Here is a 17,844-nt window from a genome sequence, read left to right as displayed (position 1 = left end):
GCTTAGTCTCATCATGTTCTGTTGATCCTGCCCCAAAACAGAATTCCAAGTGACTAAGGTGGTCTTCAGAATAATGAGATAAAAAATTATCAAAAAGAAGCTTATTGCAGTTTGATGAATAGAAAGTATTTTACGTCATTTAAGTGGTTTAAAATTATTTTTTCAGACAGAAAACAAGTTAAGACAAGACCTATCAATTTTTTTAGTCGAAAAAAATAATTTTGTACCACTTAAATTAGGTAAAACACCTTCTGTTCATCAAACTGCAATAAGCTTCTTTTTGATAATTTTTTTATTTCATTATTCTAAAAACCACCTTAGTCACTTGGAATTCTGTTTTGGGGCAGGATCAACAGAACATGATGAGACTAAGCAGTCAGCATTGTTTTACATCAAATTTCGGTAGAAAACTTGTTTTTTTTCGACTGTAACACGGAAAATTGAACACTTTTGCCTCTAACAAAAGAAGATTTTTAGCCCTGGGAGTGGTTTAAAATGCATATAAGTCGGCAATATGGACAAATTCGGATGAAAGGTGATAGGATCTTGTCATTTTTATGGAAATTTTTTGGTTGTCAATTTTCATCCCTTTCAAGACCTTAATTAATCCCTTATTTTTGTTCATTAAACATTTTTCTTACAAAATTTCAGCAAAATTCATGAAAAACTTTATAAAAATGATTCTAATTAGCTTAATAAAGTTATTAATTGAATTACTAAAAGATATTTACCTTCACTGATTGAAAATAAATACCCTGAAGCCAAATTTATTGAGTGGAGCTATAATTATTGCCACCCGAAAATCGCCATTTTGATAAAGATTATATCACAGTACTCACAGTTCTAACGATATGAAATTCAAATGGCAATTTTTCATATTGGTTTGAAAATACCTTCAAATGATATTTTTATTTTTTTCCAAAAAAATTTTTTTTGAAAGTTTTTCCAGTATGAAAAAGTGGAGCTATGATTATTGCCAGCAGTGTAATAAACTCAAACGTTTTTTTTTTGGCGCGCTAGAAACATATGGGAAACATAGGAAATGTCATGCCCCTGACAAAAAGTCGTTGATAATTTTAAAAAATGAAATGGACTATACTGCGACCCAAGTGTTAAATCTGGAACCAAATATGGACTATAGCGGGGCTCTACTGTACATGCATATTTTAAGAAATTCATAGAGTTTTATAGTTGCATTGTACCGTTTAAAAATATGTGTTAATTTAAAACCGGTCAATTTGACCGGGTCTTGGTAGGTTTAGTGATAAGCAGAAAGATGACTTTACGTATTTATAATCAAAATAATAATTAGACTACCCTCCCAACGCTTTCCCAATAAGCCGTTTCTCGGCTTATTAAGCTTTAAGTCTGTCTAGGTGTCTAGGGTATAGGGGAAACGGGGGCACCGTCAAACACGGGGTACCACCAAACACTAATTTTTACTTCTAAACTACTTTAACTATACCGACAGAGTGGACAAGCATCCCTATAGTGCCTATAAATTCCTAAATAAAAAATCGCAGTGTTTTGTGGTACCCCGTGTTTGGTGGTGCCCGAGTTTCTCCTAATCCTTTATCCTACAAACAACCCTACTTTTGATTTTCTCCTTTGAGTTGTAAATGCTTCAACCAAACTAGTAGTTAGTTCCCTTTTTCCTTCAGAATTTGGAAAACAACACAAAAAATTCAGTTGAGATTTTCCTGAGTGTACTACCCAAACCCCAAAGACTTGGCGCAAACGAGACTCTGTCACTTCACCTTTCTCCCAAAGTGTGTGCACAGGAAAGTTTTATCACTCTTGTGACACTTTCCCAATTTTGTTGACGGCAAAGTCAAACTTAAAAATGAAAAGTAAGCAAATCAGTTGGAGAATAGAGTCTAGGAGAGTGAATTTAATTGTAATGACCCTTAAACTTTGGTTGTGAATTATGGCACAGTGGGAGTCTTTTGACTCTGCCCAGGTATTACAGTGATACCAAGGGGATGCCTGGGAGATTAGGTTTAGGTTAAATGTTCAATTTATTTAATTACTTAACAATTCGGTGTAGAACAAGAATTTGATTGATTAACGCGATGTTAATTACACCTTAAGAACCCCCATGGAGATTTCCTGTGATCGCCTAGAATGTCAAAAGTGGGGGAGAGGGGTTTGGGAAATATAGGAGAATGGTGTTATGGGAAGACTTGGAAAATCACTTCATTTGCAGAGTAGAGAATCAGAGATATATATTTCTGCTAAAAAGTACTCAATCCATCATTTTTCTATATATATTAATCTTTCCATGGGTGCCAGGAATACGAAGATGGAGAGAAATCGTTTAGCTGATTTGATAGCTCATCCGAAATCCAATTTCTGGTCTTTGGGGCTCATACAGTGAGTCACTGTTGAAGTGGATGACGAACGGTCCTGATTGGGTGGCTGCATGAGTCCCCATGAAAGGAATAAATACAAAAAAAAGAGATAAATTATGTCAAGGAAAAGTGGTTATAGGTTTGGTTAACTCAATGTTGCTCTTGATTATGGACTACTCTTCACTGACATTTTGTCACCTAGTTTTTGGGTCAAGAAATGACTTTACGAATAAATGAAAATTGATTACCAATAACAGAAGTGTTTGCTAAACTCTGGGCACAGAAGTAGCTGGCACGTACATTGGGGAAAGTCTGGCGTACCGCTTGAGGGATGAAGAGGTAATCTTCAGAGCGTCCTGGTGACTCAATTTGGGTGAAACAAATATTATCGTAGCCCTCGTTATCCGCTGAGAGAATCGTGAAGCCCAATTGGAAGAAGTGCGTCGTGAATCTTTTTGTTGGCGTGGAGGAAAATGGGAAAATAATAGAATATTTCATGGATTTTGTTTTGGGGAAAAAAAATCATCCTCACGTGATTCTCTTGTCATTGGGGCGCCTCCTGAAGCAAATGGCATAATTCATGTTGCCTGGATAGGTACCCATGCCATTCTGGAAGTTGAATGACTCAATCATACCACTGGGATTCGGGAAGTACTGAAGACATCCTCGTGGAGCCAGGATATCCTGATCGAGAATATAAGCCGGTGGAGCTGAGTGCAATACCCTGGGTTCTCTGGAATCTTCCACGACCTCAATCGGAACGTCTTCCATCAATGCCCTGCCACCTCTAGCAAATGCTGCAGCTGCGGGAGCACACTCAATTTGTGTCACGAGAATCCTCCAGCGGGGATTCACAAGGGCAGGATTGGTCACACGATCCATGAGAGTAAATGTGAGCTCCACATTGAGCTGAGTTCCAGGAGTTACATCGACATACACTGAAAAGTTAAGAAAATTAATCAGTTATAAGGTATTGATTATATCCTGAACACTGCATCAAATTTCTTTTGAGGGTGGATTCTGCAATGTATGAGAATTGTCATATGAGAAATTAAAGCCAGGACAGTCACAACAAATAGAATTGAGCTGTGAAAAACTTATCAAATAAAGCCATTTTCTGAAAGCAATAATGTTATTTTTTTCATTTTTTTCTATATAAAGAACATTTTGCAAAAATGTATGGAAGTATGTATGGAAAAATTACCGAGACCTAGGACGATATTCCCCGGGAGTCCTTGTAAAAACGCCTTTATCCTTTCGAAAAAATACTATTTTGACATCGAATTACTCAACACCAACAAAAGGGATCTTCATGAAATTCGGTATGGAGTTAATGTATGACTTAAGCTATTTATCCATGGATACTACCCCCTCCCCTCACCCCTCCTTCTAGTAGCCCCCATACAATATGTGGACATTTTTCATTATAACTTTCCTCTGAGAAGAAGTAGAAAGCTGAAACTTAGTATGGGATCAAGGTTTATGAAGGGTTCCTTAACCATGTATATAGGCTCCTCCCCCTCTACTCTTTCTTGTAGCCATCATACAAAATAATGACGTTTTCTACTATAACTCCTCTGTAAAAAGAAGTAGAAATCAGAAACATGGCATAGGATCTAGGTCTATGGAAGGCTCTTTAACCGTGTATATATAACGTTTCCCCCCACCACTCCTTCTAGCAGTCTCCATACAAAATGAGGACTTTTTCCACTATAACTCCTCTCTGAGAAAAGGTATAAAGCTAAAAATCGGCATGGGAACAAGGTTTATGGAAGGCTATTCAGTCATATAATATCTGATTATGATTTCAGAAGAAAATAAATAAATAAATCACAGTTAGAAAAATACGTCAAAATAATGATTCTACTGAAATCATTAAAGACAATGAGGCAATATCTCTCATTAACACATTAAAAATATCATACATACATAAGATTTTAAAATCGATTGAACAGTTTCGAAACTTAACGCATTTCTTGTTTTGGAAACTTTGATAACCTGGAGCGCCCCTTGTGGTCAACTTGTGAACTTATCTATACCGTCATTTTGTAGGATTTTTCGAGACCTTTCGATTGAGTATTCATTGATTAAATTCGGTTTACAAATCTCTGAGATATAAGGTTTCAAGTTTTGACTTTCAGCCCTTATGTTTCAATGTCCTCCTATGCATGTTATGCATTGTGAAGATATGTGCTTTTATGTCCATTTTGAGAATATGCAGTCATTTAATATATTTTATTTTACAATTCACTCTTTCTCTTAAAAAAAGACAGTATAAATGCGCACATTTCATGCAAGAGATTATTTTTCTTCTACGAAAATGGTTTTTTTGCTCTAGAACTTTTCCCCCATGGTTTAGAACTTTGGTCCCGGAACAAAAGTTGTTACCTATACCATGGCCTATTCAATGATATAGGTCTCATTGGAGGTCGCACCATAGACCACTTTTGCTCATTGTCCTTTAACTAGATAATTAGTACATGTCTGTACTAAACTTGCGCGAGATCAAAACTTCAAACTTTGCTATGAAAAGGAACAAATCACATAATTTTGCAGTTTGTTATTACACCCTTAATGTTTTAGAAACATTTTATACAGCGAGAAAGTTGCACTAAGTCTCAAAGCACATAGAACTGTCATAGTGTTCTAATATTTTTGTACAAGCACCACAAGTGAAATAAGACAATATAAATTAAATCGATGACAGATGATGACATTACAATGATGACACTATGATATTTTACGGGATTAACACTAAACCTACCATGACCTTGTCAAATTGACCTGTTTAAAAACAATTTTAAAATAAGCACATATTTAAACGGTACAAAGTCGTTATAAAACTATATGAATTTCTTAAAATATGCATGTAATATTTTTTCAGCGTTTAAATTTTATTTTTTTCTTCTTTTCCAAGAAAAACTTGTTGAGTATCCTACCCTACCGCGGTCGGTCATTTGACCGAACGCGCTAAGGAAAACGGCCAAAACGGTCGGTAGGTTTAGTGTTATAATAAATTAATTTAATTTTAGTATCCTCATGAGAAACTTTATGAGGTAAGCTAAAAATGATATTTAGGACATAAGGTTATATTGTATTATTTTTCCAAAATGCTTTTTTCTGTTGTACAATATTTTTCTTGTACTACAAAAATTCACATGTTTTTTAGTACAAGACTGTTCTCAAATGCTTCTACATTATCGACTTTTATCTGTGTTGATTCCGGTCTCGACTGTTTTCCACAGTCCTTGCCGTGTTCTAAACTCACCTAAAAGTCGTGATAGGAACGATTATGTAGAATCACTTGAGAACAGTAAAGTGTTAATTTTTCAATAGAAAACATCATTATGGTGCTATTCCAATGAAAAAGTTACCACGTTTTGTTTAGCACATTACTGTTCTCAAGTACTAGAAAAGAGCATGTCTGTTCCCATACGTCATTTCAAGAAAAATAATGAGTAGAGAATATTAATGCTGCTCATTAATGTCATGGTCTTTTTAGTACTTGAGAACAGTAATGTGCTAGAAAACATGCTCATTTTTTCATTGGAATAGCGCCATTATTTTTCTCAGGTATTATCTCACCGTGTTGTCCATCGTTAACACCGCATAATTCAAAGTCCTTTACTTGGAAGGAATCAACAAGGCACATGGGAACACCGCCTACAATTGTTGGTTCTGACAATTCAAATTCTTCAAAGTCAAGTCTCAACTGTTAAAATCAGAAAAGGCGTAATAAAAAAATATTAAAATGAAAAATCATCAAAAAAAATCCTTCATGAGGACAAACCTGACATATATTTTCATTAATCATGATGATGTTATGATTGCAATTCATATCGAAAATGTCTTCACGTTCAATGTAGACTCTCTTGAGATGCGCTGTATCGCCGCATCCCATGAATCCTGAATAGGAATAAAAGAAATCCGATACAGGCAATGAAAAAGCTTGGTACTTCCATTGAAAGTAATTACCAGTACAGCAGTATGTTCCCTTCATAGCACAATCTCCCGGTGGAGTTTCTCCGCCAGCTTGCAAGCAATCTGCCCTTCTCATGCATGTTCCATAGCCCACCGTACTCGTGCAAACACCATAGGTAGCTAAAATAGAGAATTGTTGAAAGTTTTGATCGGGAAAATTGAGAAAAACAGGAGTTTCCAATTTCCTATTCTCTCCTTCTCACATCACTCATTCAAAGCTTTTTTTCCAGATGAATATAATACTCAGTACCGACCTACATTGATTTGTAGTGCATCCTGAAAAAGAACTTTTTGAGGTATCTCAATCCACAAAGGATTAAAGTAGATTTATTGCAGAGTATCATAATACTCTGATGCCTTATCCTGGCAATAAATTAATGAGGAAATTTAAAAGCTTTGACCTACTTATTATTCTGATGAGATTAAGCTTTTCAGCCCGATTGAGAGTCTTAAATACTAGGATAGAAGAACTCGCACGAAACAGTGCTTAACAAAAATTTGCATGAAGCCTTTTTCTTTGATAAATCTTCAACTCAAAAAATAACGCCTCTTCTAGTGGATATGAGGACAATCGATTGCTTTAGCTTTAAAACGTTCTTTTTCATAAGATTAAATTATGAAAAAATAATTCTTCTATTCCAATGAAAAATGAAATTTTTTTAGCACATGACTGTTCTCAATTTGTTTCTATATGGTGACTGTCATATCTAATTGGTGGTTTTAGAACACAGCTAAGACTAGGGACAACAGTCGAGACATGAATCAACACAAAAAATAGTCGATAATGCAGACGCACTTGGGAACAGTGATGTACTAAAAACAATGTTCAGGAGAAAGATTTCCTCTTTTTATTTTTCATTGTTATAGTACACACAGAAAAATGGAAAATTCCTAAACAGAAACTCCTAGGAATTTAATTTCAAATCCCATCCAATGAATGCCAATGCCCTAATTCTAAATCATTGATCATTTAGTTTTAGTTGCAATTTGCAAATCTGTAGACATTTTTCATGTTCCAGCTAATGATGAACTTAAGTTCCCGATCTCTCAACTTGAAAGAGCCAGGGATTCTAGCCCATTTCTTTCGCTCAGAGCTTCTAAATTTAAACGCCTCGGGCATTCACGTCCAATTTAAGTTCCCAGGATCTTATATATTCTTAAATTTAGAGTCAAAATTTTTCTGTGTGTACGATAAGAGATGTTTGACATTATCGGAACATTTACAAAAAAGAATTACTTAGGGTAAAGTGGTACAAGTTGGACAGGGCTTTTTTCTTGATAAATTTAGTACTTCATTTTTATTTGTATATTTTCAATGCTTTAGTACAAAAGTAAAATTTAGTACTTTATTAACAAGAAAAAATCCCTGTTCACCTTGTACCGGTGAATTGTCCAACTTGTAACACTATGCCCAACTTGTATCATTTTACCCTACTGCTAAATTTACAATTAAACACGAGAATTAAAGCCTGAATTCATGTAATGGATATTTAATTGAAAATTTGTAAGGCACTGTCAACACCAAGTAGAAAATTCTTAAGATTTTAATATTTTAGAAAATTTTTTGTGTCATTTAGCTGAACTTTTCTACAAAAAGTTTGAGAATTAATAATTGAGAACAGTTGCCAGCGCCGCTTGTGGCAGAAAACAGTGCCCTCAAGTGGAGGAAAATATGACCAGTATTAGTCAACTCTAGGGATTGTTTTTAATCTCCATATTTGGAGTGATAATATTTTTAATGTTCAAACTCAAACAGAGAGCGGTATATAAATTATCCGGCTTTTTCAACTTGTTATCGACTTGGAGCTTAAACGGTAAGAGATATTAATTTTCGATTTTCAGTGACCAGCAAAACAATTATCCAGACATTTTTTCCTTTTTTCCTTCTCAAGAAACAAATTTCTCTTAAAATAGTCTAGTAAAATTCTGTATGTAAGGCGTCATAGAACCAAAATTCTTATAATCCGCTTGCAGCGCTCTTAGTTCCGTCACAGAGACTGCTAAATGTAAAGTGGCGCACTCTTGAGGAGTTCTACAGAATAGGGTTATTTATTTATTAATGAATTCATGTCCCAGTACGATTTGTAAGTACATTATTGGGGCTGTATAAATTATTTTTTTTTTAATTTAAAATTTAAAATTGTACAAAATGGCCATTTGGCAGATGTGCAAATAAACTATTAATTGCTACTTTTTGCTTAATACCTTTTGTTACTTTTTACCCCAAGTGATGGTTTCTAATAAAAGGATTTCTAGAAAAAAGAATCTTTGAAAAATTCTAAAATAGATAGCGGCCTCGTATTAAAAAGAATCCAAATCATTTAGGAAATCTTTGGAAATATGCACCAGTGCATAAATTTTGAAAAATAAGTTGGTAATAATTGATATCTTTTACAAAAAATATATTTCAAAAATAGAGCTAAAAATTCGGATTCTAAGAAACTTACGACACTGAAGAAGGTAAAAAAATTAAGCCGCTTCCTTTTTTATCTTGGAAAATATTGAATTTTGAAATTTTCGATTTGTGACTTTTTGCCCCAGACTCTCCTATATGTTCCAAAATAAAATATACAGTAGAGTTCCTCAAATTTGAATATTTGGGGGGTATAGATGACATTTCTCACTCCTCAAATTTGAACAATATTTTCAAAAATGTAACGGAATTCATGTAAAATTCACTTTTCCTAAATTAAGAAAAATAACTTTAGTGAATTTTATCAATTGAATTTATTGTTAAATACGTGGAATTTGTTGAGAAAATTAATATAATACGACAATATTGAGGAAATAGCAGAGAAAAATAGTTCTAATTCAAACTCCATGCAAAATTTCTTTTACATAACCTCATATTTTACATTTTGAATGCAACCGTCGTTCAAATTTGATGAGTTCAAATTTGGGGAACTCAACTGTACTTAAATGCTACAATTTTTGATAGAGTTTAGGAGTGTGATAGGTGCGATTGCAAGTATATTTTTAAATTTTAAAATATGCATTGTTAGTAAATAGGGTCTGTAAAAACAAATTTTGTAAGTAAGTATTTTAAATAAATAGGGGGAAGTGAGGCTACTTTGAACTGTGGGGCTACATTCTTATACAATTTTTTCGTATATACATTGAAATCGCTATTTTTCGCAATTTATGAAATAAATGAGTCGCAATTTTTTTTGTATTGTTTCTGCTTCTACGCATAGAATCGAAAAATAATAATTATTCGTTTTGGGTTCACGATTTTGATCACTTTTTAGAGCAATATTTTAAGCAAGTGCATCGAATCCAACATCTCTTACCAAATGTACTAAGTGTCGTCAAATTTTCATCAGGCCAAAAATACCTATTTGGGTAAATAATTTGTCTATTGAATATTTAATTGCACTTGTGGAATACATAAAATTTGTATTTAGTCAATTAATATTTCATTTTATATTATTTTTGTATAAAAATGAGGCATGGCGAGAAGTGGTAATATTCTGGAATTGATTTTACCACATGTCGCCATATCTTTTCAATAGGCGACGCTAACTTCACTTCATACATTCTCAGTTGTCAAATCTGCATTGTTTAATTTCTGCATAAGCCCCATAATTTGATTTCTCAAATAAAAGTGAAGAAAAATCATTTAAAGAGAGTAATAATAAAGTGATCACAAGGAAAGAGAAATGGTGAATGTATTCTTTTCATAGCATTGCCTAAAATAACCGAGTGTGGTTCCTTTCAAGTGGGTGGCGAGAAGTGGTTACAAATTTTACAAAACTGGCGAAAAGTGGTAAAAAGTGGCGACGAAATGGTTATTTTTGCATTATTAATAAAAATCAGTTTTTTAAGTAGTCCAGCGTTATGTTCTAGGATTATTGTTTTCACGTATTTAGAGCCAATACATCTAAGTAACTAATAATAAGATAAGTCAAATTTGACTTATCTTGTAACAAGGATTCAAAAGTTATGATTAAATGAATTTAATTTTTTCCTAAACATGGCGATAGCCGGTTATTCCACCCTAACAATTTAGCCCAACAATTCAAAGTAGGCACACTTCCCCCTATTTTGGTAAATTTTATTGATTACAAATAAATTTTTTTTATAGAAAGAAATAATGAATATAAAGTTGCCAAAAAACATTTTAATTTTACGTGAAGATTAAAATGTTTTCAGACGGAACTTGCATTATTTAAAAATTAAAACCTAAAAAAACATACTAACATTTCACATTAGGCTTAGGAAAGAAGGAACTATTAGAAATATTTAAATAAAAATTACTAAATATGGATTAGAACCAATTAGGGGAAGGCTTTCAGGCTTCGCACATGCTCTAGCTTCGATCACTTGAAATAAATCCCATATATCGGAATCTGACCTATTTTAATGTCAACGTTTAAACTTGTTTAATTGAGTTGTAATAATTAAAAAAATTGATCTTTAGCTAATTTGTTCATTAAAAATTGACGAATTTTGTCTGTAGACAGCTGATAGTTGATTTAGAATTTAAAGCTCGTATCATGAAAAAAGTAAAAACTAGTTTACTTTAGGATTTATTAATGGTTCAAAAATTGCTTTTCTATATCGTATCAAGTTCCCTTCTCCAAACATCACAGATAAAGTATATAAAATTCCTTCTCTACGGATTTTTCCAGACGAAAAAGGTCAATTTTTGAAGTCTATATTTCCACTTTGAGAACGAAGGCGCCAATCTTATAAATCTCAATAAAATAGAAGCTTATCAGGATGTATTATTTATCAGGTTTCCCTCTATAAATTTATGTGCACCGAATTGAAATAACATTTTTGGTGTTCTATCACGTGTATGAACTTTTTAATATTGCACGAAGGCACATCCTGTTGATGAAATAAAACTCACCTCGATTGGCTACATTTTGAAATGGACCTATACCATTATTGCCATGGGTACCAGTGCCACTTGTGAGCTGCAAAAATACCAGTGATATGGCCACAATGGAGAAAACTTCACTATTGGATGGATTCCTCATTATATTTTGTGAGTTTTGTTTCAAAATCTCCAACTAAAGAAAACTTTCCGATCGATTCTCTTTTTCGAGTTCTTCTGGACGAGTGAGGAAAACAGAGGAAAACACTTTACTTGGTTGAGAGGGAATTACTTGTTAGGGTGAAAACTCTTCGACTGGTTAGTGCACCAATTGCTCTCTCACTTTTTATATCCATCGACTTCTTGAAAGATTTCTCTATGTACAAAGAACTGACGATAAGTTGTATTTTTGCACTTAATTGATAAGTCAATCTCGGTTGAATTTCGAAAGAACTAATTGCCCCAAGTCGTCATTCGAACTAGATTTCAACTATTTCTTGCACACTTTTTTACTAGAACAATTCAATATTTGATCTCCACCGTTGCTCCAATTTTTGAAAAATAAACTTTCTGCCCACTATTTCCACCCAAAAAGAAGAATAATAACTCATTGTACAATCATATTCCAACTACTGCATCATTCATAAAGTGTTTTTCGCTGTTCGATAGCAATCTCACCGGAGTTTAAACATGTTTTAATACACAAATAATTCACATTTCCCATGTATATTTGAGGGAATTGTTTATCAGGCAGCAGAATTACTGATAAAATTCAAAATATTTTGCGCCATCGCACCAAATTTCCTTTAAGAGTTTCAATCGGGAAAGAGTGTCTCAACTGCAACCGATTCTTGTGGGGAAATGTTTCATGAAACATCAAATTCACTTGAATGTTTCATGAAACTCATTCTCTTAAAATAAGAGAAAAGTTTCACCTAGACTTTGTGCGCCAAAATGAAGCAGATAAAGGAAGTTATCTACATATATAACCATATATAAAATGCAAAATTAATTTATAAAAATCATTATACTATACACTCATGCAATTGTGTAACGCATTAATAGACAGATCTTGCATAAACTTTATAAAAATCCTACAGCAATACTGCATTATCCTTTTGTATAAAAACACATAAATAAAATAAATTTTTCTTTAAAGGAAAGTGGGGAAAGTGGGTTATTTTCTAGTGGAGGTTTTATTCAGAAATTAGTTAATTAAATTAATTTCTTTAAACAATTTTTATGCATTTCCTTTAACGTACTTAATCGGCTAGAACATGAAAAAATAAAACAATATTTTTAAATTACGTTTACCAGTTATTGTTAACCTAGGGGGAGGTGCGGCTACTTTGAGCAATGGGGCTACAGTGTTATGCGACTTTTTCGCCTATTTCTAAATGAAGCCGGTCCTTACAATAATTTTATTTAGAATCACAATTACTTTGTCTATCCAAATTATATCATGTTAAAATCCAGTTTCCATTAGAAATATGCGAGAAAATCGTATAACAATATAGCCCCACAGCTCAAAGTAGCCCCACCTCCCCCTAATCGACGGCTGATCTATCAATTCTATCGATTCTATCAATTTTTGTGTTTAGGGTTTAGTATTATCAGGAATTCCAAGAACTATCCATTGGACTCAAACTTAATCCAATCGATTTAATAACACACTCTCTAAAACCGATAATTCTTTCACCTTGAAAGATTTTTATTTGGAATAATTTAAGATTATTATCGAATATGGGCGAGAACAGACCGTATTTTATTTTTAAATATTTGAATGAGAAAATTTCGCAGCTTCTTCTTGACACCTCCCATCAAGGCCTTCACAAGATCATCAGATCATTTTATTCCACTTTTTCTTCAAGTCTTTCAAACAATACCAGGACTGCAATATTACATCGCAAATTATCGAAAAAAATGCAATAAAAAATTCAAATTCAACAACTATGTCAAATTTCCAAAAATATTTATGATCTGGATGGCGATCTGCACATGTAGACCACAATGAAGTAAGGTTTAAGAAAATATTTTTCTTTTTTTTATTATGTTTTTTGATTTTGAACCATTTTTCTTGAGAACAATCTTATAGTGGACAAGCTTTAGAAGTATCTCAATGCAATCACCAACGATATCAATGATATATCTTCAATGTAGGCTTGATTTAAAGCTGATTATCACAAAAAGTAAAGAGTAGAGGTAAGTGATAATATGGCCAGCCAGCAGATGAAAATTAATATAATTCTTTTTATTTAATAAAATTCTTTCTTTAAAAGTTTAATAATTTTTTTAATAATATTTAAAGACTGACATATAATAACACAATTGCATAATTTTTAATGATATTGCCTAATATATTACAATAAATATATTTTTATTACATTTTAAACCCATTTAGTAAACGGTTTAGTAAAAATCATAAGAATTAGGTAATTTTCTTTTATTTTTTTTAAATATTTTTTAAATCTTAAAATAGCTTGCTGGAATCCTTTAGATATTTAGAAACTGAACATTTTGATGTGATTTTGTATCCAAAGTTGCCTATTTTGCAAATATATTTGCAATATTGTTTAAATGAGCCCCATAGGGCTTACAAAATATTCTAGAATTATTACACAATTTAAGAAATAAATATTTTTATTAAAGAAAATATAACCCAAGAAGCAATTTTTTCTTAATATAGTCTTGTAGAATTCCTTAAGTAAGGCACTATAGAACCAAAAATCGTTTTATTTGCTTATAAAGCTCTTGGTTCCATCACAGAGATTACTATAAGTCAAGTGGCGCACTCTTAAGGATCCTAAGAGCTTCTATAGGAATTTTAACAGAAAATTCTCACTTTAAGTCTTTTAAAAGTGCACTAAAAGACTTGTTTAATACTTGGTTCTATAAGGCAGCTATTTTGCTTCTTGGGAAAGACTTTTATTGTGGTAAAAATTAAAAGATCACCAGGGATCCTTTTAAAGTATCCCTGTTTTTACACTTATTTAACAATGGAATAAATGAATAAACACAATGAAAAAGTCATCTTCGGTGTTCTCTCAGATAAGAGAAATGTGATATGACTCATGAGTTTGCAGTAAAACATAATCTACAGTGATAAATGTGCATACAAAATTTCAAGAGACTCCAGCGATTCTTTCAAAGGATGGAATATGATCCATCCTTTTGAAAATGATCAAATATGATCCAATTTGATCCTTTTATTTTTATCAGTGTTATTTCAATTTCAATTTATTAATATAACTGCTTTTTGTGCTCGCGCTCCTGAAAGGATATTTCAGAGACGCAGAGCTTAGAGAATTTCATATTTTAGTAATAGCGGCCACCGCCGTCTTAGCGTTAGTGACACTACCTCCAATATCTTTATCTCGAAATATGTGGTTAATCATGAAAGTAATAATGATTTCTCTTTCAAGGCCTTTCTGTGCAATTTCATCACTAACATTAAAACGGTGATTACATACGGTGGTAACATTAAAACGGTGAAAGACAGCTGGTCTTGGGCGGACGAGATCTCTGACTCGACTCTCAAAGTTGTGAGTTTGAGTCCCGCCTGGTACAATCAACTGAATGCCGAGAAAAAGACATTTTTCACTGTGATAAAACATAATAAAATGCACCGCCTCTGCCCACAAACCTTTAGGAGCACGGAAGAAGCATTCACTACGGGGAAGGCGTTCCTTGACGATCTACGATCAGCAAATTCTTCCAACACGAAGCACCTTGTAATGATTACATTATAATACCAAAAAAATAGAGTGTCTCGATACGATTATTATACTACTTATTCGAAGATAACACATCCCTTCCTATTCATTGAAATATTTATCAGACTGTTATAAATTTTTTTCTTACAAATTATACGCAATGAAAAATTTCATTTGCTGGCTAATTCTGCCCCGGTCTCCCCTAATTACAATTAATGTCCTAAAGACGTAAGAAGAAATAAATATTCGTAATATTATTCGAGTTAGATAAAAGTAATACTAAATTTATAATTTATTTACAAAATCTTTTTAATTATTTATAATTTATTTATTTATTACTCGTTTATACTCATTTTACTCTCTGAAAAATTATTAACACTGCTTAGTATTCCTTATAATTCGCACCTCTGCCATTTGAATGCATTTTGAGGCATTTTCGATTATTATGCAGAATTACTTAGAGAATTTTGTGCATTTTCAAAATCCGATTTTAGACTCCTCCCATTAATAAAAAAAATTGGTGGTTTATGAGCAGCTTCAGTAATACTGAATTAGTATTCCAAGGAAGAAAACTTTTGAATCTCCAAAACAGTCAGAAAATCTCAAATATCCCAAATTGTAAATGATTCCAAATTACCTCATTTTACTTTATAACAGAAGAGAAAAAGAAAAAAAAGAACCAAAGACAAGAAAAACGCTAAGCCTTCTCTCGAGTAATCCTCAGGTCTATCAAGGCCATTATCCTAGCTACTCAAACGATTGCATACCTGCACATGTTAGAAGCAAAATGATTTTTTTACGTTTGGAAAATTGTTTCACATATTATACTTAGTACAATTTCAGCCCTTTTAGGATTTTGACAATTTAGGATTTTGGCTGAAACCGAATTGATCATATCTTGAAGGTGGAGTCATCTAACAAATTTAATGGGCGTGGTTTATATCTCTTAAAATCTTTTATATCGTTTTATAACCTTAATGATACCTTGACCTGTCACTTTTTATGATATCGTTCGAATTTCTATATGAAATTGCCCCACGATCCTGCAAAAAAATTCTTTGTGGCTATCAATTGGGACGCTGCTTGAGAAATTCCCTCACAAATTTAATTGTGAAATTGAAATCCAGACCATGGAAATTCATCCCTCACTAACGAAGCATAAGAGAAACCCTTAATGCATGAATGGAATAATTTTCAAAGCAGTCACTGTGAGTGAAATACTTCTGAAATCCTGCACTTCTGTAAATTAATTTTGTTACTTACATATCCAAAACAATTTTGGAATGCCTTGCACTAAAATGTCGTTCAAAAATTAATTAAATTAGAAGAATTAGGACAAATTTAAAGTTGGAATGATGCTATTCTTTGATCCACTTTAACATAAAGTTTAATAATAAAGTTTTAGATAGTTTCCTTTGTGGGTTACATCTTGAGAATTAACACAATTGCATATTGTTTTGTTTTGTTGAATTAACTCACAATAATCAACAGTTTTGATAATTGAAGTATTGATGGACTAATAATAGTACGGAAGTGTATTATTTGCAGGGAATCAACAAGTGGATTGATTTCTCTTTCTGGAAGTATGTCAATAGGATAAAATTCAATATCAATTTGGGCTTAAAATTAAATTCAATTCAAAATGAGGAACAATTGTTTGTTATTTTGTAAAAAAAATTACAGCTGATTTATTTTAATTTGATTTTAAGATATGAAATTTAATTTTGAAAAAATAACACTTGTCTTTCAATTTGGTTTAATAAATTGATTTAAATTTGAATGCTTCATTATAAACATTTACATATTTATGTTCAATTCAATGACTTTGATAAATTGGAAACACTTTTATTTTTATTTGGAAAATATTACCATTTTCTGTTCAAACCATTAGGGCCACAAGGATAACTCTAAGCTTCTAAAATATAGAATTTCTAGAGAATTTTGCTCTTATTCTTCTGACATTGTTTAATATTGCATATAATCCACTGAAATATATCCTAAAACATCCAAGATATGTACGTGGAATGGAACTAGATATATATAGAGCTCTAATGGAATTTTAATACAAACATATGTGAAGGATTTGTGGTAGAAAGTATAATATGTAGGGTAAGGGCTCATAATTCTGACCAGTCTGCTTATAAGCATCGATGTTCCAAGTTTGAAGTGCGATATTTTCAATACTAATTTACTTTTTTTGTCACTCTCTTTTCAGAATGGTTGTTTACAAACTTTACAAGCTACTTATAGTCTTATTTTTACTAAAATTAGTTCTAATACGTTTAAAAATGAATAGATATGCAACTTGGTTATTAATTTGGACAACTTGGCTCTAAATTTGGACAGCTAATCCGCCTCAACAGAATGCCCATTGGTCTTCACTTCATGAACCAATCTTACCAAGTCCTCTTCCAGTTCATGTAAGGGAAACGCAGAATGTCACAAGAAGCCCGAAAACTTTCCATATCATTCATTAAAATGAGTTGACTTCGGATGCGGATTCGCTCATTGCCTGGCCTTTCCGGGAGCCTTTCAAGGGTTTTCTCACTGCATCTCTTTCATAGAGATGATGCTCCTTTGTTTCTCCAGGCATTTGTAAAACCTAGTCATCACAAAAGCTAAAACTTCACGAAATTTCGTGTGAGAAACACCTGTCCAAAATAAGAATCATCACCTCACTGGTGAATGTCTTAAAAAATTTCCCATTTTTCACACGAAAAATCTAATTCACAAGGCAAATCTCACTTCAGGTCAAATGTACAAATCACCACTAACGTGAATCAACACAATATTCAATGAATATTTAATAATATCACTCAAAAACAGCGAAGAAACATTGTTAGTGCTTCATCACAGCTAAATAAGACTGAAGTAAACACGAACTTCTGTCATATTTCTCGTAAGCAATTGCTCACACTGAATTTTCAACAAAGCAATTTCAACTCAAATCATATTCAAAATTTAACGTATAGTGTTA

General features: G+C 32.6%; 1 protein-coding gene across 1 annotated transcript; it reads right to left on the bottom strand.

Moving 5' to 3' along the window:
- Nucleotides 1-2,199: 2,199 nt before the first annotated feature.
- LOC129798669 (uncharacterized) lies at nt 2,200-11,572 on the bottom strand. The gene is made up of 7 exons (XM_055841938.1): nt 11,188-11,572; nt 6,327-6,452; nt 6,142-6,257; nt 5,937-6,063; nt 2,884-3,289; nt 2,600-2,802; nt 2,200-2,418 (listed from the first exon to the last, which is right to left on the bottom strand). Exons 1-7 carry the CDS (start codon nt 11,315-11,317, stop codon nt 2,318-2,320), a joined length of 1,209 nt encoding a protein of 402 aa, XP_055697913.1. The 5' UTR covers nt 11,318-11,572; the 3' UTR covers nt 2,200-2,317.
- Nucleotides 11,573-17,844: the final 6,272 nt, after the last annotated feature.

The sequence above is a fragment of the Phlebotomus papatasi genome, chromosome 1 (assembly GCF_024763615.1).
Source record: "Phlebotomus papatasi isolate M1 chromosome 1, Ppap_2.1, whole genome shotgun sequence".
In the NCBI taxonomy this organism is placed as follows: domain Eukaryota; kingdom Metazoa; phylum Arthropoda; class Insecta; order Diptera; family Psychodidae; genus Phlebotomus; species Phlebotomus papatasi.
Note: the sequence above shows the minus strand (reverse complement) of the source record. Positions and strands in the feature narration are given on the sequence as shown.